This window comes from Phocoena phocoena, chromosome 2, assembly GCF_963924675.1.
Source record: "Phocoena phocoena chromosome 2, mPhoPho1.1, whole genome shotgun sequence".
In the NCBI taxonomy this organism is placed as follows: domain Eukaryota; kingdom Metazoa; phylum Chordata; class Mammalia; order Artiodactyla; family Phocoenidae; genus Phocoena; species Phocoena phocoena.
The window spans coordinates 100,727,514-100,748,845 of NC_089220.1; the positions used below are offsets into that span (position 1 = coordinate 100,727,514).

Genomic DNA, 21,332 nt, shown 5'->3' on the forward strand with positions numbered 1-21,332 from the left:
CATTCATTATTAGAACAATGGGGAAAACCAAGCCATAGAGGCAAACAAGCAAGGCCAGTTCAGGTCGGCCAACTCCAAGGCCTGAACGCTTGTTTTGTTTTGTTTTTAGAGATAATAGTCGCATAATGTAAAATTCACTGTTTCCACCATTTTATAAAGTGTACAATTCACTGGTGTTTATATATTCTCAAGGTTGGGCAACCACCACCACTGTCCAAGTCCAAAACACGTCCATCACCCCCAAATAAAGCCCCTTACATCCAAACTCCCCCCTTTCCCATTCCCCTGGCAACCACGAGTCTACTTCCTTTCTCTGTGGCTCTGCCTATCGTAGGTGTTTTGCCACTGGAATCACCGTATGTTAAGGCCTGAACTATTACTGAGCGTGTTGCCTCTTGGGGAAGTGGCTTGACCCATTTGTGTGCAGGGTATTTTTATTCCCATGTTGGGTATCTCTATAGGTTTGTTGTGTGGCTTAAATGATAACCTTTGTCAAATGGATTCTGTGAGCAAGCATGAGGCATTTTATTAGCACAGTTTTTATCTTGAACCTACGTGTGAATTACAGGCCACTCTGAGAGTAAATCTTTGCTGGTTTCTTAACCATTTAAAGGGAAATGTTTTGACTTGCTTCACAAGGATATTGTGAAGAAACCAATGATATTTTTAGCCTATATATAATCACCAAGTTACTATAGGAAAAACTGGATGATTGAATATGATTAAAAGGGAGTATCTTTTAGGTGGTTTTGTAAGCCGGAAAATCACCACCAGGGCAATGAAAGAAACAGGATGTAAACAAAATCTTCATAAAGCATGATAACTTTCCAACTCGGTGAGTTCTGGCAAGTTGGTGACTGTGGAGAGAGAACGAACTAGTAAAGCCTTGCTCCGTGGCAGGAAGTTGGTCTTTAGACGAGGTCCTCAGCTCTAGATACCATGGCAGGGACACTGGTAAAAAAACCATCTGAGTTTAGCTGACAGCATTTGAAAATGAAATTTAAGTATGATGTTATAGAGGTATAAAACCTCTGGAATTCTTAGTTTAATGGTTGCCTAATACTGCCCAGTTTCTTCAAGTTCATTCTCAATCCCAGACATCCCAGACTTCGGAGATGGCAGGGACATTGAAATTAGCTAGACTGACCATTCCATGTTACAGAGGAGGAGACTGAGGACAGATGGAAGTTAAGTGACTTGGTTGAAGTCGTCACATAGTAACTTATTAGCAGAGTAGTCTAGTCCAGAATCCACATCTTATAACAAAAGGAAATTGAATACATCCACTATTCTGGCTTTGGAATCAACTCTTCCTCGAAAATATTTAGGGTTTTGGTAATGAGTGGACTCTCCTTCTTTACTATTCCCTTTGCCACATCTATTCCCATCTTCCTCACACACTACTCCATTGCCACAAACAAACAGAGCTTATCAGTGAGATAACTGCGTGACCAGTTCAGTTCTGAACTACAGATATGTTGGGAAAAAATGGTGTTGGCATTTGGGAAATACAGTGAGAGAATTTTTGGAAACTCTGATGTAGCTCTTAGAGTAGGGATTTTAAAATGATGTTTTTCAATGGCTCAACCCCACTTGCACCAAAAAATGGTAAGTAGGCGGTCAAAAAACAGGAAGGAGAAACCCATTACTTTACATTATTGCAGGGATCTCAGCTTTTTGAAACTCTCATATGTCTCTTGGGGTGGTGGCGGTTTCTGACCCATTTAGAGCAAGTAATACCTATTACGCTTTCTTTAAGGATGTGAATTGAGTTCAGAGGGGTCACGGGTTTGCATAGGTCATAGTGTGAGCTGACTGCACAGCCTGCAGCGGCACCCAAGCTGCCTGACACCCCATCCCAGGCACTGGAGTCATGTCAAGAAGCATAAGGGACTTGGAGAGTGGGGACCTGAGCTGTGAATGAATGTCTACGGGAGGGCCCTGAGGTCGGAGCAGCCTCTCCTCAGTCTGGACCTCAGTCCTCACAGTGGGACCCACAGACCGGCGTCACTGGCACCACCTGGGAGCTCGTTAGAACTACAGCGCCCCGGCCTTTGTTCTTCCTGAGTCAGAATGAGCGTTTAAGAGATCCCCAGGTGAATCCTGTGCTCATTAAAATGTAAGAAGTCCTGGCTCAGAGGCCTCATGCCAGTGAAATTCCTAGGTAACTAGGGAAAGAGCAGTTTATGACTAAAATAGATGCTATTTCTTTTCCTCCATAGTTTACTGTTGCTCAAGTAAGGGGTAAGCTGAAACCGTAATACAGGGGACCTGGTTCTCCACACATTCAGAGTGAGAAAGGGACTCATCATTTGTGACCCCGGTCCTCACTGTGGGCAAGAAAATGATGTCCGCAGCCATGCTGTGGAAAGGTGGTGACCTCCCAGCAGATGACCTGGCGTCAGGGACCCTTCGGGCACCCATCAGCTGAGCTCCTGCAGCCTCACTCGCTAGAGGGTGGGAGTAGCTGGTGACATGGAACCAACGAGCCAGCATTCCATTCTCTGGCCTCCTGGCCTCCACGCCTCAGCTGTTTTCCCTCACTCAGCAAAAAAGCGAGACAGAAAAGAAACAAAAACTGGCTGTGGAAAGAGGCCCTGTTAATTAGTAAAGCCTGATGTCTTATGTGTTGGGTCTGCATTAGGACAAGCCAGGAGGGCCTCGTCCTGTGCGGTTACTTTTCATCCGTCAGGAGTGAGCCTGTCCGAGGTGTGTGCTCTGTGCTCAGGGGAAGTGCATCAGTACCTTTGGGTGAGGAAAAACACCTAGATGTGGCCATTTGTGGCGCTGTTGGGGAGTTTTGTGCTTGTCATGGATAAAAGTTTCCCCTGGCCCCAGGCGACAGTGTGAACATTTCTAAGTGTGGACGTTAACGAATGAAAATGTGCCAGCTTGTAAGCAAGTCATTATTTGCAGTGAATGGTGGTACCAGGCAAAGACTGGGGTTTTGCTTTTTCTTTTGTGATAACAATTATGTATTCTTCCTCCAACCCCCCTTTTATATCAGTAATTGGAGCGTATGGTTAAAAGTCAACTATTTCAGAAGTAGTGGAAATTTAGCAATTCAGCACGTTGAAACATGCTGTTTGTCTGTTTTGGAAGAATTTTCTTAGTTGCCATCAGTTTGCCAGACCATCCTTGATTGGGAAATGAGGCTGAATTTTTAATGAATTAGCCAACCAAGAAACATGACTTGCCCTTAAAATAAGGGGTCATGTAATCTGGACAGTACGGTTGCCCTGGAAAGACTGTTAAAGAACTTCTTTCTCTCTTTTGAGAAACCTAGGCTTGATATTGAGCTGGTAAAAATGGGCAACTTATAGTCTAAAGCCAGGTTTGAGGATTTAGAACCGTAGTAGGTAAGTCGGGCAAAGTCCTGACCTTGTGAGAAATACGCCTGGGTTTCCTTGGCTTGGTCATTAATAGCAATATCAGCCACGAGAGTCATGGCCTCGTTTAACTAGGTATTTACAGTGGGGTGGGTAGGTAACTTCTTCTCTCTTTTACAAATGAGCAAACCAAGGCCCTATGAGGCCAGGCCCAGTGAAAGGGCCCAGAAAGAGGCACAGCCTGGATCTGAGTCTAATCTGGTAGATTAACTGCAGCCTCCTCTGCTCCTTCCTCTACACTCCTGGATGCACATTTTTAGAATTAAAACTGAGAATTCCATTCTTGATGTGATTTATGTCTTTTGTCCAGGCTGAGATAATGTGTACATGTGCTGGGTGTGTGGGGAGGAGAGTGCTTGCCAAAGCTACAGGGTAGAAATGGCCCATCTTCCTGGAACACCAAGGACAGTATCTGGATATAAAAAGGGACATGGGGTGGAATGAAAGTTCTAAGTGTCGACTGCAAAGCGTACATGCGTTTTTGATGGAGAAACCCAAGCCTTGGAAGCAGTTCTTTGAGGTCACTTGCGTGTCTCTAACCACCCCTCATTGGACTTCTCTGCCTTTAAGGTTGCTTGGGTGGAAAATTTGGAGAAGCACTCATGTAAGTGCAACTCCCGGGCCATCTGGGCCTTTTCCACCCTCCCAGCTATATGTGGTGAAAAGGAATGTCTTAACTATGTAAACCAGCGTGGGAGAGTTGGTGCCCTGCTCTGTTTGTACAGCTGCTCCCCGGCTCCCGCTCTGCTATCTTTCATGGCCCAGAGGTATCCGTGAATATGCTGGGGAAGGGTTTCTGGAGCCCGGAGGAGGTGAGAACTGGGTAGGGGAGATGGTTGTCTTCCAAGTGCCTGTGCCCCTTGGTAGTCAGTCTTTTCAACAAAAATGTATATTTATTTAAACATTTTTAATACTTCTTGAATTTCATAGTTCACCATTTAAATCCTCACAAGAGGGTTTGCAATGGAATACCTCTCTCTGCTTCTTTCCATAGCCCCAATTCCCTTCTTCACAGCCAGCCAGTGTTACCAGTTTCCTGTGTAACCAAGTAAATACAGGTGAAGAAATGATCTCAGGGCAATTTTAAGGGATGGTCCAATCTTGAAAAACAAGAGAATGTAGCACATCTGCTACTTTTGCCTTTGTGGTGATGACCTAGGATAGTGTTTCCGACCTTTTGGAGTGGAATTTGGAATTGATCTTTGTTAACTATTTCTGACTGATTGTATGAATGAATAATAGGTAAGATATTAAAAGACACATCCATGTGATCTTTTTTACAAATAGATATTACATAGGGGGTATGATCTGGCTAAATGAATCGTTAGAAACTGTGTGCCCTTTGGTTTTTATTTATGATGGAACATCCTCCCTAGTCTTGCCGTGACGTACAGCACTTAAGATCAAAACATCACAGAAATGAAGTACCAGCAATTAATTAAGTGAGGGCAGTGGTGTTTGTCCCCAGTGACCTGTCAGAGTAGATCTTTACCAGCTCTGGTCCTCCTAGAGTTCTCCTGCTTTTGCCACAGTCATGAGATACAAACTTAAGCATTTGGAAAAGGTGGTGCATAGTTCAAAGTTCAGAGCTGGAAGAGTTTTGGAGTCCCGCTAGACCAGTTTTCTTTGCTGGCAGGTCATGGAGAAGAACTTGCCTTGAACAAAGGGATGTGGTTTTTATTCTTTTAGGTTCCAGCACTGCTGCAGGTGAATTAGGTACGGTTTCAGGAAGAGCAAGGTTATCCTATGGGCTTTACCTGACATAGTAGACTGGGGACGTGGGATGTGGTGGTGACGGGAACAGGGGAGCCGCTCTGGAAAGGTTTGCCAATGGAGGCTTAAGTTAAATTTATTTGTAAACATAATGTGGTTTACCACACTATGAAGACATAGAGCAAAACGTATCATCGTTTTACAAATAGTCAAAACAGGACTAAGTGTCTCAACACATACAAGCTCCCATAGGGGCACACTCAGCCTGTGAAATTGAGAGCTGGGATTGGAGCAGACCCTGCCACTGGCAGCTGAATGATAACCTGCCTGATCCATCCTCCTAAGACAGATGGACTCAGAATGTGCCCTGCAACTTCCAAACAGAGAAAATACCAAGTTCTAAACATCAAAACACAGCACAGCGTCCTTTATCTAGCATGTCAGGGTGCCAGGTAGGCCCAAATCCAGCTTAAACCAGATCTGGTTTTCAGTATCCTTGCTCTTCCTGAGACCTCTGGGTGAATGAAAGATCACTGACTGCATGTGGAAGTGTTCTTCGCTTTACCAGAAGATTTAGGCAGATGTCTTTAGTCTCTTGTTCTCACCAGTACCTCGGTGGACCTCAGCTCCTCCATCCCCTCCGTCCAACACAGCCTCTGGGTTTCCTTTGTTCCTCTTTTAAAAATCAGCTGTATTGAGATACTTAACATACAATTCAACTATTTAAAGTGCAAAACCAATGGTTTTTAGTATGTTCACAGAGTTCTTCAACCATCACTACAGTTAATTTTAGAACATTTTCATCACCTCAAAAAGAAACCCTGTACTTTTTTTTTTTTACAAATTATGTATATAATTATATATATATATCAATGTTTATTTATAAAACAGGATCATACTCTTCATACTATTTAACTTTTTATGTATCACATCATGACTTTTTAAAAATTTTTGTTGAAATAGTTGATTTACAATGTTGTGTTAGTTTCAGGTATACAGCAAAGTGACTCAGTTATATTCTTTTCCAGATTCTTTTCCATTATAGGTTGTTAAGAGAGATTGGGTATAGTTCCCTGTACTTTACAGTAGGTCCTTGTTGGTTATCTGTTTTGTATATAGTAGTGTGTATATTTTAATGCCAAACCCTGAACCCTTTAGCTGTCATCTCCCAACTTCTCATTCCTCTCAGCCCTACGCAACCACGAATCTATTTTCCATCTCTATATATTGCCTATTGTAGACATTTTATATAAATGTCAATATGTGGCCTTTTATGAATGACTTCTTTCACTTAGCATAATGTTTTCAAGCTTCATCCATGTTGTAGCATGTATCAGTACTTCATTCCTTTTTAGGGCCAAATAATAGTCCATTGTATGGACAGACCACGTTTTGTTTACCCGTTCACCAGTTGATGAGCGTTTGGGTTGTTTCCACTTTTTGGCTACCTTGAATAATACTGCTGTGGAGTTTTTGCACAAGTTTTTGTGTGGCCATATGTTTTCATTTCTCTTAGGTACATACTCAGGAGTGGAATTCCTGGGTCTTATGATAACTCTGTTTAAACTTTTGAGGAACTTTCAAAATGTTTTCCAAAGTGGCTGCACCATTTTGCATTCTCACCAGTGGTGTGTGAGGGTTCTGATTTCTCTACATCCTCCCCAACACTATTATCTGTCTTTTTGATTATAGCCGTCCTAGTGGGTGTGAAGTGGCTTGTTATGGTTTTGATTTGCATTTCCCTAATAACTAATGATGTTGAGCATCTTCTCATGTGCTTGTTGGACTTTTGTGTATCTTCTTTGAAAGATGTCTATTCAGATCCTTTGCCCATTAAAAAAAACTGGGTTATCTTTTTTTTTTTTTTTTTTTTTTTTTTGCGGTACGCGGGCCTCTCACTGTTGTGGCCTCTCCCGTTGGGGAGCACAAGCTCCGGACGCGCAGGCTCAGCGGCCATGGCTCACGGGCCCAGCCGCTCCGCGGCATGTGGGATCTTTCCGGACCGGGGCGCGAACCCACGTCCCCTGCATCGGCAGGCGGACTCTCAATCGCTGCGCCACCAGGGAAGCCCTGGGTTATCTTTTTATTATTGAGTTGAAGAATTCTTTATATATTCTAGATATGGGTCCTTTATGAGATATATGATTTGTAAATATTTTCTTTCATTCTTTGGGTTTTCTTTTCACCTTGTTGGCACAGAAGTTTTCGATTTTGATGAAGTCTAATTTATCTATTTTTTCTTTTGTCACTTATGCTTTTGGTATTGTATCTAAGAAGCCTTGCGTAACTCAAGCTCACGATATTTGCTCCAGCGTTTTCTTTTAGAAGAGATTTATAGTTGTAGATCTTACATTTAGGTCTATGATCCATTTTGAGTCAATTTTTGCGTGTGGTACAAAGAAAGGATCTAATTTCATTCTTTTGCATTTGGATATCCAGTAGTCCCAGCACCATTTTGTTGAAGACTGTTCCTTTCCCCCTTGAATTATCTTGGCTCCCTTGTTGAGAATTAATTGACTGTAAATATTGGGTTTATTTTTAGATGCCCAGTTCTATGCCGTTGAACTACGTGTGTATCCTTATTTGAGTACCACTTGATAACTGTAGCTTTGTAGTCTCTTATCTCTTAATGGGAAAGTTAGGGCAGAAATGGACAATCTGGACTTTTCTCTTGCTTTCCCTGGTCTGACCAGTTGTTGGTTTCTTTAGATCCCTCCTCAGGTTTTCAACCACACTTTATTTCTCCTCAGTCATCTTGCTGGTTTCGGTAGAAGATGATATGTCCAAACAGTAATAGAGAAATCCCAGCTCTTGGGTACCACAGTGTTCTCCTTGCAATGCCTGCCAACCTTGTTCTGACTCAGTAGCTTGACTCTGATGAGCTTTCCCAGATGCATAGAATTAAATGGAACATTCAGGTAGTGAAAAGATGCTCTGGTTTCTGAAACTCTCAGATTGGTTAAGTTCAGGATAACACAGCTTCCTGTACTATTACAAGATTTAAAGATCTTTCTGAAAGACTCTGCAAGCAAGTGATTTCGGCAGATAGCTCTCCCAAGTGGGCCGTGTCGTAGCCTTCGAAGCCAGATCTTGCCTTCCCTGGGCCTTGCTTTCCTTGAAGGCATCGGCAGCACTGTTTTGTGAGCGCTGGGTTTACTGGTTTTGGCATCTTTGTAGTAGTGGAGAAATAGAAGATGAGAGGTCTGCTGGGAGAGGTGGAATTCTGGACAAGGCCACTTACCATCACTTTTAATATGCTGAGCCAAAAAATAAAACGCCTACGTGACATCTGGAATTAACAGTAATCATCCTGTAATTGTTCCCATTCCTTTCTGTTACGGATTGTGTGCAGTACATGCTCATTTTCAGATGGTAGTACCTAGAGCTTGCACCGTGAACTGTACCATAATTTAAGCAAATTTTAATTTCCATTTTGTGTTAAAGAAAAAACCCTGTAAGCAGAAATTGCCCTTCATCAAGAGCTTCTACTAAGAGGCCCTGCACGTGGTGAGGGGTCAGGAAAGCGAACTCATCAGTGGTTATAAGAACAGGTTCTGGATTCGGTCTGCCCGAATGCATTTTCTCCTACCTGAACTTGGACGAGTTCTTCAGTCTACCCAAGCGCCCGTTTCTTTGTCTTTAAAATGGTGATAAGGATAGTATCCACCTCCTAGAGTTGTTAAAAGGTTGAAATTTCATGTCAAGGACTTGACACAGGCAAGGGTCGGCAAAACTTTTCTGTGAAGAGCCAGATAGCAAATGTTTTAGGCTCTGGCCACAAGTCCTGACACAGCTTTTGTAGCACAAAAGTGGCTGTGAACAGTGTGCCCCTGAATGGGCGTGGCGGTGTTCCAGTAACACTTTATTTTTAGTAACAGGGTGTCCTGTGCCGATCCCTGGCTTAGCACGGTGCCCGGCACGTAGTGGGTTTTTTTTTTTTTTTTTTTTTTTTTGCGGTACGCGGGCCTCTCACTGTTGTGGCCTCTCCCGGTGCGGAGCACAGACTCCGGACGCGCAGGCCCAGCGGCCATGGCTCACGGGCCCAGCCGCTCCGCGGCACATGGGATCTTCCCGGACCGGGGCACGAAACCGTGTCCCCTGCATCGGCAGGCGGACTCTCAACCACTGCGCCACCAGGGAAGCCCTCGTAGTGGGTTTTAATAAATGCCAGCCATCCACGAAGTTGGGAGCTGCGCCTTGACCCTGGTTCCCATGCTCACCTGTTCTGTGTCTTTAACAGAACATCGAGGTCCTGGCCAGTCGGAGCAGCACCGCAGAGCAAACCCAGGTCGGGCCTGAGATGCGCGCTAAGGCTCTGCAGGAAGAGAACGAGAAGCTGCGGGAAAGCGTCCACGAGCTGGAGCGCACTGTCGCTCGGCTTCAGAGGCAGGTTGCTGACCTGCAAGGTGACGAGGCCAAAGCGAAGGAAATGCTCAAGAAGTACCAGGTGAGGCTCGCCGGACCCCGAGCCCAGGCTTGGCAGTGCCGGATCCTTCTTTCCTATGTGACGAAAAACACAGCGACTGGAGAAGCAGAAAGGGATTTATTATCATAATGGAGTAGGAAAGGTCAGGGCAAGCGTGATCATCTCCTCTCTGTAACCCATCGCTTCTGTTCCTCTCTGCATGGCACTAATGGGAGATGGGCTTCTAGAGCGGCCTAGAACGGGGCTGACAGAGTCAGGGTGGGAGGCACAGGTACAGGCACGGGAGTCCCCGTTTGCCCAGACATCAGACGTGCTCAACCTTTGGACACTGAGCAGAGAGGCCTCCGAACACCCAAAAAGGCCATCTGAACACTGCCGTCGGGCCCGCTCTCACTCATGACTGTTTATTCTTTTTTTAACAGTTGGTTGACGGTTTCTGAAGTCATGCAAGTCTTTTTTTTTTTTTTTTTTTTTTTGTGGTACGCGGGCCAGCGGCCATGGCTCATGGGCCCAGCCGCTCCGCGGCACGTGGGATCCTCCCGGACCGGGGCACGAACCAGTGTCTCCTGCATTGGCAGGCGGACTCTCAACCACTGCACCACCAGGGAAGCCCCTCATGCAAGTCTTAACAAACCAATTACCTGGTTTGCCAGATCTCTAGAAGTGGGAGGCTGTTAGCAAGAGACACGTACTGACGGCTGTGAGAGATGGCAGCTGACAATAAAAAGGGACAGGAGAAATGTAAAGGGGAGGTGTATTCTCACAGAGCTTCCCCAGATGGTCATCCATCAGTATCACCTGAAAAGCTTTTCTAAAACTGTGTGCTTGAGTCCATTCAACACCTGTTGTTTCTGAAGCTCCAGTGCTAAGGGTGGATATTTGTATTTTCCCAAAAATCATCTCAGATGATTGATGGGGATGTTCACCTCTGGTTAAGTATGGAGCTGCAGACAGGCACACACATCTGTACGGCTGTTGTGTCCTGTCGTGGGCCCATGACAGGTGCACTGTGACTGCAGCCTCTGCTGGCTGTGTCTGTGGATGTCCCCTGCATGCCTTTCATGCCACCAAGTCAGCTTCCTAGGCATAGCACACATCTGAGTGTACACTGACCCCGTGTTTCATTGTAGGGAGAAACTCGGCAATTAGAGGAGGCCCTTGTGCATGCAAGAAAAGAAGAAAAAGAAGCAGCGTCAGCCAGAAGGGCCCTGGAGAGTGAGCTGGAAGATGCTCAGGTAAACTCTGAGGGCTGTTGTCTTTAATCCCCCACAGAGGAAGTTCGAGAAGCAAACTCGGAGGGACGTGTACAGATCGCCATTGGTCCTGTCCTTCCAGGCAGCTCCTTTCATAATAATAACCGTCCTGGACTTCAGACTATCTATCTAGACCAGTGGTTCTTAACTGGGAGACATTTGGCCATGTCTAGAGATGGTTGTCACAACTGGGGAGATGCTACTGGCGTCTAGTGGGTGGAGGCCAGGGATGCTGCTAAACATCCTACAATGCACAGAAGAGTCCCCATAGCAGTGAGTTACCCAAATGTCAGTAGTGCCAAGGTTGAGAAATCCTGCTGTAGACATTAAAGAGCCTGACAGCTTTCCAAAGATAAAATATGAATTGTGTGAGGAAGGCCACCAGAATTGGTCCCCAAGGCAGTGTAGAGTCAGCTCTGTGGCAGAAGCCAATTTCCTTTCTCCTCTGGGCCAATAGACTCCTCAGAGTGCAGTCCTCCAAGATGGCTATTAAAAAGAGCAGGAGAAAGTCATTTCCTTGAAAGTAGATAGCTATCTCTATTCAAAATAGGCAGGTTCCTGGAAAATTAGGTTTTCCCATTTGAAGGTTAGAAAGCCTGAAGTACATTCTTTAAAAAAAAAAAAGTCTGCACTGAGGTTCTAAATAGACTTTGCACAGTGACCTCAGCGTGATCCAGGTGTGTCCCTCCTTCTACCTGCTGTGGGGTTTTAAAGAACCAGCAGCATCAAGCATCCCTCAGGCGAGCTTACGAGGAGGTAAAAGCCAGTGCTTTTGAGCAGTTGTCTTAGAGGAGGCTCTTAAAGTTTTCCCTTAGGACTTGCTTGTCTGTAAGGATAGTTCAGGGAGGGGCAGCCCAGCAGCCAAAGTGCAGGGTTTAAATCTCCGAGCTAGTTGGGCACAGAAAGAGAAGAAAAACATTTGTACCCTTCAGGGGCAAAAGTGTGCGCCTTTGTGTCACGTCCACACCAGGCACTGGGTGCAGCTATTACAGGCTCTGTCTTTATCATCTTTTGGTCAAACCAGAAAGTTTCACACAGAAGGAAGTGGTTCAGCAGCTGTGAATCTGCAGCTCAAAGCTTATTCAGCGGAGACAAAAGATGATGGCCTCAAGGTCTAAAGATCTTAATGTAATCGCCACCCACCCCCCATCTCTGGCTCACCATCCTTGCCTTGGAAATTATCCCTGACCTGTTACTTTTTGTTCAGGCCTGTTTTCCCAGTGGTGCTGAGATGGGGAGGGTGCTTCGTGCAGTGCGTGGCTGTGCTAGCCACTGGCAACATAATCCAGCAAGAATTTTAAGAGGCTCCAACAGTCTCACCATCATTATCTCGATTATCTGGTCTCAAAAGCAGTGCTATGAGGGATTTCCCTGGCGGTCCAGTGGTTAAGACTTCGCCTTCCAATGCAGTGGGTGTGGGTTTGAGCCCCATTCGGGGAGCTAAGATCCCACATGACTTGCAGTCAAAAAACCAAAACATAGAACAGAAGCAATGTTGTAACAAATTCAATAAAGACTTTAAAAATGGTCCACATCAAAAAAAAAATCTTCAAACAAAAAACAAAAAAAGTCGTGCTATGAAAAGTGCACCATCACTCAAAAATACTTTGCTTTTTCTCAGTTTGGGAACCAGATAGTCATTCCTTTAGTTCGATAACTTTTTCTGCATGCTTCTCCCAAAGCTGGCAACCGAAGGGAGCTTAACCCTTAGAGTAAGAGGAGAGAGTAGCCGGGTTTTTATCCCCCTCACGTAAGCATTTTACACCTCAAAATCTTTGTGCCTTTAGCAATCTGTTGCATCTTCGTGGATGATAAATATATTTCTTTACATAGTGGCTGAAGACCATGTGAACTTAGGTCTGATTTAGTATGACTCAGTCAGACAGTGGCAGAGGTTCTTAAAGGGGATGCCGTTCTTGGTTTGCTTCAGCCCTGCCACTTGGTTGAGGGTTGTGCCGCTGTGTAGATCTACCTGAACTGCATTCATGGCGAAGACATCTCTGATTCCCTTGAGAAATGGCTTCTGCAGATGGGGAAGCCATAGTTCTTTCCTTCAGGGAGGGATAATGATATATTCCTCTGTATGCCTGCACCTCCCATCCTGTGTACTGAGACCAGAAAAGAAGAAAGCCCCCATGCTTGTGTGGCATGGGCTCTGAGGAGACTGACTTCCTTCTGATCAAACCTCTCATTCCTTTAAGCGCTTTGGCTCACCTGCCACTTGGTTATCGTTAATACCGGGACCTTGCTCAACCGTATAGTGAAAGGCTTTGCATCCACTGAGATAATGGTCCCCAAGCTCAAGGGCACTCACTATATGTCCACCAACCTTGTGTTTTGGATTCTCCGACCTGATAAATTTTCTTCAAATTTTTGTCCCAGTGTTAGTCAATGGCCTTGTCTGGCTGGTCTTGGAAATACAGTCACTGTAGCTATAGAGCATTTCACACCTAACTCCTAAATGCAAAGTTGCCAAGTTGGCTGCTTTTCGTGTGAATTTGGGACATACTTTCTCAGCATGGACATATTGCAACATATTTCTTGAATCACTGAAGAGGCAGAGCATTGTTTAAACAGCATTTCTAAACTTTAGAGTTTGTTAGAATTATCTGAGTAACTTTCAGATGCAAATGTGTGGGCTCCACTCTAAGAAAAATTGTGATTCCATCAGAACAGGCTAGATTTTGCATTTTAAGTAAGCAGTCCACCACTCTTGCCCGGTGATTCTGATATAAGAAATCTTTAGATCACTTTTGGGGATAGGTGTGAATTCTCAACCACTGAGTTTTTATCATATGCCTAATAGTGAATCTGGACTGTGAGGCATACTGAGATAGGAAATCTATTTCTTGCCTTTACAGATCTTACTACCCTGCAATAGAGGCAAGCATGCAAGAAATGTTTTAAAAATAATTTAGCGAAATTACTATTCTAGGCAAATGTGTATGCTGGGACAGGGGGTGTTGGCCAGGCCCCAGGCTCAGAGTGGAGGAGTCTGGGGTGTCTCCAGTGACACAGGAGAGCAGAGCCAGCATGGAGGGGTGGTAGGGGAGCCCTCCCCGAGCCAAGGGTGAAACAGAAGTGCACTCACCACGTGGAGGTTGAATGGAGCCGAGGCTGGCTTGTCTGCTGGGCTGGGGCCCCTGGGATTGGGATCCAGAAGGAAGAAAAAGAGAGGCTGGGGGATCTGCAGGGGCAGGGGTTGAGCTGGATCCTGGCGGTTCTATGGGAAGGTGTTGATGTCCTTCTGTATTTCTTTTGTTCAAGAATTGACATTTTGAGATACATATTCCTGAGAGCTTTCTCCCACATGAAGGAACCAACCATACCTTGCTTACCTTACCCTGTGGGCAGCTTTTTGCCCCCAACACCACTAAATCAACCACAGACACAAGTCCCGGGGGTTGACTCTCCCTCTGGTGTGTGTCCGGCTGGACCATGGTGAGACTCACTCCTGCTAATTGCCCCCCACTGAACTCCCGATTACCTTTCTTTTACCACCTTCTTTCCCCAGCTGCTTTTGTTGACATTGGTTCCCTGCAGCAATCAACTTCAGCAGCCCGGCTCTGCAGGCTGTTTCTTTGAGCGCAGCCCTCCACAGGTGGCTTTTTGGCCCCAGGCCATGTGGCTGGCCAGCAGAGCTGTTCCAAAGCTTTGCACATCAGGAGTGCCTGAAGTGCTTTGTGTTTTCAAAACGCCTGAGTTACTGCACGTGACAGCAGCTTGTCAACTGTTAAGCTCTGTGCAAATATAACCATTGTCCTTATACAGCCTCTGCAGGGACACGAGGCTGAGTAGGTCCGAAGCAGTACTTGTACTAACCCACATTCAGCCCTCAGTGCCTGATAACATTTTTCTTACGATCTAGCACCTGTTTGGGTCGTGCTCCCCCATTCTGAGCTGTGCCCCTTCATGATATCCTTATGCCAAAGGCCTTAACACTCAGCCGTTTAAAGAAGCCACTATAATCTTCCAAAGATATTTTAGGATTTTCTTTTTTTTCTTTTTAGAGTTGCATGATTTTTACGTAAAGGACATCAGTCTGTATAATGTTGTGAGATGAGAGCCTCAGAGGAACCCAGGGGAAACATCACACCCAAGATGGTACATTTTATAGGAAGTACTAGTATTTGGTGCTGATTCACTAAATAACCACTCGTTTGTACTTTTCCTGACTAGTGTTTCTTCCGTTTAATACTTTCTGTCCATCAGGTTCATCAGCTTGTGGATTGTCAAATTCCTTTCCTTCTATGTGTGAGTCCAACCCATGGATTCTGTTGATTATAACTCCCCCTACCCAAGTGGACTCTTGGCCCATGGGGTAATGTTCTTTTTACTTACAGATTCATTTTTAGCTATTTTAATTGTGACAATCATCTGCATAGGAGAGAAAATGCTCGAACATTAGGTGCAGTGCTGTCTGTCACAGGATGTCAGTTGCCACGTGGGTTTAAGTTTGTCTGATGTATAACTTTACCTCAGTTTTCAAGCATGAGTTCTGTCAGGTTTTTGGACACTATCCTGAATCACCACCTGCAACAGCCTTGGCCGTTTGCTGTATTTCTGTAATGCATCCTTCGTCTGTCCTTCATTCCTGCGCATGTCTCTGGTTAAATCAACTTTGCGTCTTGGTCCCTGGATTGCAGAGCCGACAATGTCCTTGTGTCTCTGTGATGGCTTTATTTTGATCCTTTTTGTTATCACTGATGTAGCAGGTCTGATTGCTTTGTGGTGTGGCTGTGAAACTCCCTCTGCCACCTGTTTCTGTGGCTGAACTGGTAGGTAGGTGATAGCACTGTCCTTTCCCTGCCATCTGCAGAGAAATCTGAGTCAGGCCACCCAGGAGCAGAGGCAGTTGTCTGAGAAGCTAAAAGACGAGACCAAGCAGAAGGAGCAGTTAAGGAGACTGAAGGGTGAAATGGAGAACGAGCGATGGCACCTTGACAAGACCATCGAGAAACTGCAGAAGGAGGTGAGGGGTAGGAAGAGGGGAGGGAGAGGAGGAGGGAGAGGGCATGTGACCCAGCCCCCCTGTAAGGGCCTGATAGAGCTGAGGAGACCTGCAGTGCGTCTCAGCACACATGTGTCAGGGATTTGCAGCTCCCGGGAAGCAGCTCTTCGGACTTGTTAATAATCCCAGTCACAGGGGAACTGGTTTAGAAAATGCCCTCTGGGTCCTGGGCCCAGCTCCTCTCAACAGCTGCCCGAAGAAGCCTGGCACGTCACTGCAGACTTCACAGATGTAACCTGAATCAGAACCTCTGTCTTTGTGCGTCATCTGTGTACTTGCACCTCTCTTTCTTGTGCAGGAGTATGAAAGGCAGTTTTGAAGCCCAGTAGTTAGTTGCTGCTCCTTTGCCCTAAAACACCCAGAAGGGAAAAGGCACAGAGCTGATGGAGCCACCCTGAGTAGCTGCCATTTTTTTGACACCTACTGTGTGCCAGTCATTTACCAGCTATTTTTCTTTTTTCTTTTTTTACATTTTATTGGAGTATAATTGCTTTACAGTGGTGTGTTAGTTTCTGCTTTATAACACAGTGAATCAGTTATACATATACATATGTTCCCATATCTCTTCCCTCTTGCGTCTCCCTCCCTCCCACCCTCCCTACCCCACCCCTCCAGGCAGTCACAAAGCACCGAGCTGATCTCCCTGTGCTGTGAGGCTGCTTCCCACTAGCTATCTACCTTACGTTTGGTAGTGTATATATCCATGCCTCTCTCTCGCTTTGTCACAGCTTACCCTTCCCCCTCCCCATATCCTCAAGTCCATTCTCCAGTAGGTCTGCGTCTTTATTCCTGTCTTACCCCTAGGTTCTTCATGACATTTTTTTTTCTTAAATTCCATATATATGCGTTAGCATACGGTATTTGTCTTTCTCTTTCTGACTTACTTCACTCTGTATGACAGACTCTAGGTCCATCCGCCTCACTACAAATAACTCAATTTCATTTCTTTTTATGGCTGAGTAATATTCCATTGTATATATGTGCCACATATTCTTTATCCATTCATCTGATGATGGACACTTAGGTCGCTTCCATCTGCTGGCTATTGTAAATAGAGCTGCAATGAACATTTTGGTACATGACTCTTTTTGAATTATGGTTTTCTCAGGGTATATGCCCAGCAGTGGGATTGCTACCAGCTATTTTGTATCTAACTAGAATTCCATCTCTATGTATTGTTTTAATCTTGACAACAGCCCTGCAAGGTAAAGATTATGGTTTCAGTATTTTTAACGAATACACTCCAGAGACCCAGAGAGAGTAAGTAATGCCCCAGCCATGTAGCTGGTAAGTGGCAGAGCGAGGATGTGACCCAGGACCATGGATCTAGCTCCAGAGGATGTGCTTGTTCATACCTCCATGCTACTTCCAAGTTAGAGGAGACTAATCCTGGGCAGATCACGACCAGGTGCTTTGCAGTCTTTGGGGTGGGGTGCTACAGAAGAAAGCAGAGGAGACGTGTTGAACTGGGATGCTAACCTAGCTCCCTGGCCCCAGATGGAGCATTACAGGGTGGGCTCTCACCCATGTCACTTCTTCCAGATGGCTGACATTGTTGAGGTGTCCCGCACATCAACGCTGGAGCTCCAGAACCAGCTGGATGAATACAAGGAGAAAAATCGCAGGGAACTTGCAGAAATGCAAAGGCAGTTGAAGGAGAAAACTCTAGAGGCAGAGAAGTCCCGTCTGACTGCCATGAAAATGCAGGATGAGGTAATGCCTGGCCAGAGCAGTTCCTGGTTTACCCGTGTTCAGAATATCCTTCAAGACTGCTTTGAAACTCTTCTAGGAGAGGCTTGGGGTAGATCCTTAAGATAGCGTTTGTGCTTGATTCTCAGGATGGTTACTTTGGGGCAGATGGCATTCTAAGACACAGAGGACCCAGGGCCTCTGAGGTTAAGTGGACACAGCTTTAGTTTGACCATTTTCGTGGTTAATCCAAGATCTGCCTAATAAAGCTTAGCTGCCATTGGTGGAGCACCAGTAGTGTGCCCAGCTGTGTCTAAATGATTTATATGTATCATTGTTTTAATTTAATCTTAGAACAGGGATTATAATAACTAATTTTTCTTTTTTTTGCCATTCGTTTAAAATTATATATATATAGACTTTCATTGCCGTGGGAGTGGTGGGTAAGAGTTTCAGAACAACAGAAAAACAGAAATCTTCAGGAATTTATGAATACTGAGATTATTAAAACATATTCTTGGTTTTATATTTAAGAATAATGGGGCGAAGTAACCCAAATGTTAGCTTCCTTCAGTCTGGACTTGTGAAGAACTGTGTGTAATAAAGGGAATGTTTTTGATTATTTTAATGGAAAGCTGAAGGCTCTAAAATGCAAGTACAGTGTAAGCTGATTTCTGCTCTGTCTCTTGCCAGCTGCATGACATTGAGCAAGTTACCCCAATTTTCTGAGCATCTGTTTCTCCCTCTTTAAAAGTATACAAAGTAATAATGATTTAGTAATTAAATGAGGTAACGTGAGACTATATGGCAGAGGGTCTATATATCCTGGACACTGATATTAGTTTTTTTTTTTTTTAAATTCTAAAGCTTGCTTTTTTTTTTCATAAGCAGTGCCAAGAGCACTAAGATTCCACAGGAAAACAAATTTTTCTTCAAAAAACAAACTTTTATTATCTTTGATGATCAAAGGAAGGCCGCCCATGAGTCAGCACTGAAACTGTGTGAAAGAACAATGGATATTTATTACAGGCTTCTAGAATACTTCTGAAAGGACCCTGGTAACAGATTCCCCTCTGGTTTAGGGTCTTAGGATACAGGACTCCTAGTAAGAACTGAAATTAGCATATCGACAGCACAGTTCTCTGGCCCTGAAGAAGAATCATTTCTACAGCAATTGGGTGGGAAGATTCTGATACTTGCCAGAATGCAAACACCTGGTATCCTGTTTTGATTTCAGAAAATCAGTGTCACGGTGACCCCTGTAAAGTGCTTTCCCTTGGTTTTTGTGTAACTATTACTCTGCTAGAATCTTCGGGTAGGAAGGAACCTTAGAGACCCTCTAGTTAGATAAGGAAACTGAGATCCAGAGAGATTAGTTAAGGCCAGATAGAGACCAGTGTTGTTTGTAAAAGGGCAGTAATTCCAAAAAGGATTCCTTATGATGAAAACAGAGATGGCACTTCCTAGATTTTCTCAGCGGTCTAGCCCTGTGAGGCACTATTTCCATTTGCATGGCAGAAACAGACACCTCATTAGTCTAGAAGGAAACTGCAGTCAGACACCACCCTAAGTCAGGATGGTGAAGTCATGGAGTCGTTTAAAACAAAAATGAATTAATAAGCCAAGGTCACTTGGGATCCTTGAGAAACTCAAGCTCAACTCTGTTCACCACCCTCCACCACATTTTGGTTGAGCTGAGTTAAAGCTCTCAGTAAATAAAAGCTGCAAGGGTCCATCCACCCTAAGTGCTGTAGTACTGCCTCCTTTGCTTTGAGAGAAATAGGCATTTTACCTATTCTGCCTTTGGCATAGGGCTAGAAAAGTTCTGATGAAGGTCATCGTTAGAGAATTAAGACTTAGAGTTCACTGTTCAGTTTGTTTTCTAAATCCCACTTAGCAAAGAGCAGCTTCAACTACTTAAAGGTAGCACTAGTAGGTTCAGAAGTTATTTACTTACTCATGATTCCAGACACTGTACTGTTCTCTTGTGCATATCCTTATAGAATACTCTTGGTATGATGGAGCCCTTGCTAGATGTTAGGAGGGATCTGCTGGGCGTCGGAAGGTAGGAATGCGCTGGGCATTGGGGAAGGAAGGGTGAGCTGTACCATTACCTGTCAGTCTTTCTGACTCTATAACCCATGTTCTTTTGGGGGTATTATCTCATTTGAGTCTCACGACAGCTTTGTAAGGTAGGTTTTATATTTATCCCAATATTGCAAATCAGGAAACTGAAGCACAGAGAATTTTTTTAAAGACTTTTTTTTTTTTGGAGAGATTTTTTTTCATGCTCTGGAGTACCTCTGTATCCAAAGAATGTCTCGTCATCCTTTCTCCATGGGATGATTTTCACTTCGTGCTTTCACTCAGTCACCACCAAAACCAGACTAGGGCCTTTATCTGGAGATGTCTTCTTTAAGACTGCTGTTTTCATAGAAACTTGAGGTGTTCCTATCAGCCTCCAGGAGAGGAACACAGTTCCTAGTCTTCCCTCTGGGCTTCCTAAAGTAGCCTAACCTATTGGGTCCCCAAAAAGAGTATCTTTGAGACTTTCCCAACTTTTCCGTGAAGATCACCCCCAAAGGCTGGTACTCTTTCATGAAGTTTGCCACTTGCTATCGTATACTCCCTGAAGGAAATTAACCCTTGGTGTATTCAATTCCTATGACTGGGCTTTCACCTGCTACCCTATACCACCTCCAGGAGGGAAGGAAGTTGAGAACCAAACAGCCTCAGGCTTCACCGAATCAGTCCACAGAGATGTTTAAGGAGTACCTTCTGTGTGCTGAGTTGCCTAGTTCCCTAGGGGAGATTCCAGAGGAGTGGAAAACACCGACAACCCCTTGCGAATCAAAGCTGTCGCTTGCAATTTCTTCAAAGCTATTAGTTCAGTGCCACCTTGTGGAGGAACAAAACACTGTAAATTATGACAACTGATAACATTCTGCTAGAGAGTAGTGGTTTTCACTTAATTTACATGTTTATATTAATAGATTTTGTGCCTGCAGGTTGCTGTGGGGTCATGATTTTAGCTTTTATCTTCCCCCAGCTTTAAAAAACCTCTGTTGAGAGGAGCCTGATACGGGTGGGTGATAGATTACACTCTGGGAGGCTCTTACTTAGTTCGAGGGCTTTCGGGTATCTTCAGCCATGACCTACAACAATATTTGCTTGTATTGCTTTTTTCTGTTATATTTAACGCTGGCCAATATCTACTGAATTGAATTTATAACCTAATGGGTTGCTCTCTGTAGCTGGAAAAGCGGCTTCTTTTTACAGAAGAGGAAACTGCGGCCCAGAAGAAGGTGGCACTTGCTCACGGGCTTCTGAACCCCAGTGGAGTGTGGGGGCTGCCCAATTCTCTTCGGGGTCAGCCTGCACATTGACGAGATCTCTGTGCTCCTGACTTGCCGGGATAAGCACCCTAGCCCCTCTTCATTCCAGACGCGTCTGTTGGAGGAAGAGTTACGGGACTACCAGAGAGCTCAGGAGGAAGCGCTCACGAAAAGGCAGCTTCTGGAGCAGACGCTTAAGGACCTGGAGTACGAGCTGGAAGCCAAGAGTCACCTCAAGGATGACCGAAGCCGACTCATCAAGCAGTTGGAGGTTTGTGGGCAGCGCGGGTGTGGGACTCGAGGGAAGCTGACTTTCCGCTCACGCCTCAGCCTTTGGGCAGTCTTTGGCTTTTTTCTCTTGAACAGCAAGACGGTAAAAGTCATTTCTTGATTTGAGGAAGAAGCTAGTAGTTTGTAGACTCATAAGACATCAGAGCTGGAAGGAATGATGGAAATAATCAGACAGTGCTCAAGGCCAGGGAGAGAGAGCTGGAATTTAAAATCAGTGGAATTCCT

At 44.8% G+C, this 21,332-nt stretch overlaps 1 protein-coding gene across 1 annotated transcript in view; it reads left to right on the top strand.

Annotated features, from left to right (window-relative positions):
• The window catches only part of CGNL1 (cingulin like 1), a 96,318-nt gene that overhangs the window by 57,474 nt on the left and 17,512 nt on the right, over positions 1-21,332 (top strand). The window contains exons 8-12 of the mRNA XM_065871359.1: positions 9,343-9,549; positions 10,659-10,763; positions 15,601-15,753; positions 17,335-17,505; positions 20,926-21,087. Coding sequence (XP_065727431.1) covers positions 9,343-9,549; positions 10,659-10,763; positions 15,601-15,753; positions 17,335-17,505; positions 20,926-21,087 — 798 coding nt within the window. The remainder of the gene's footprint in view (positions 1-9,342; positions 9,550-10,658; positions 10,764-15,600; positions 15,754-17,334; positions 17,506-20,925; positions 21,088-21,332) is intronic.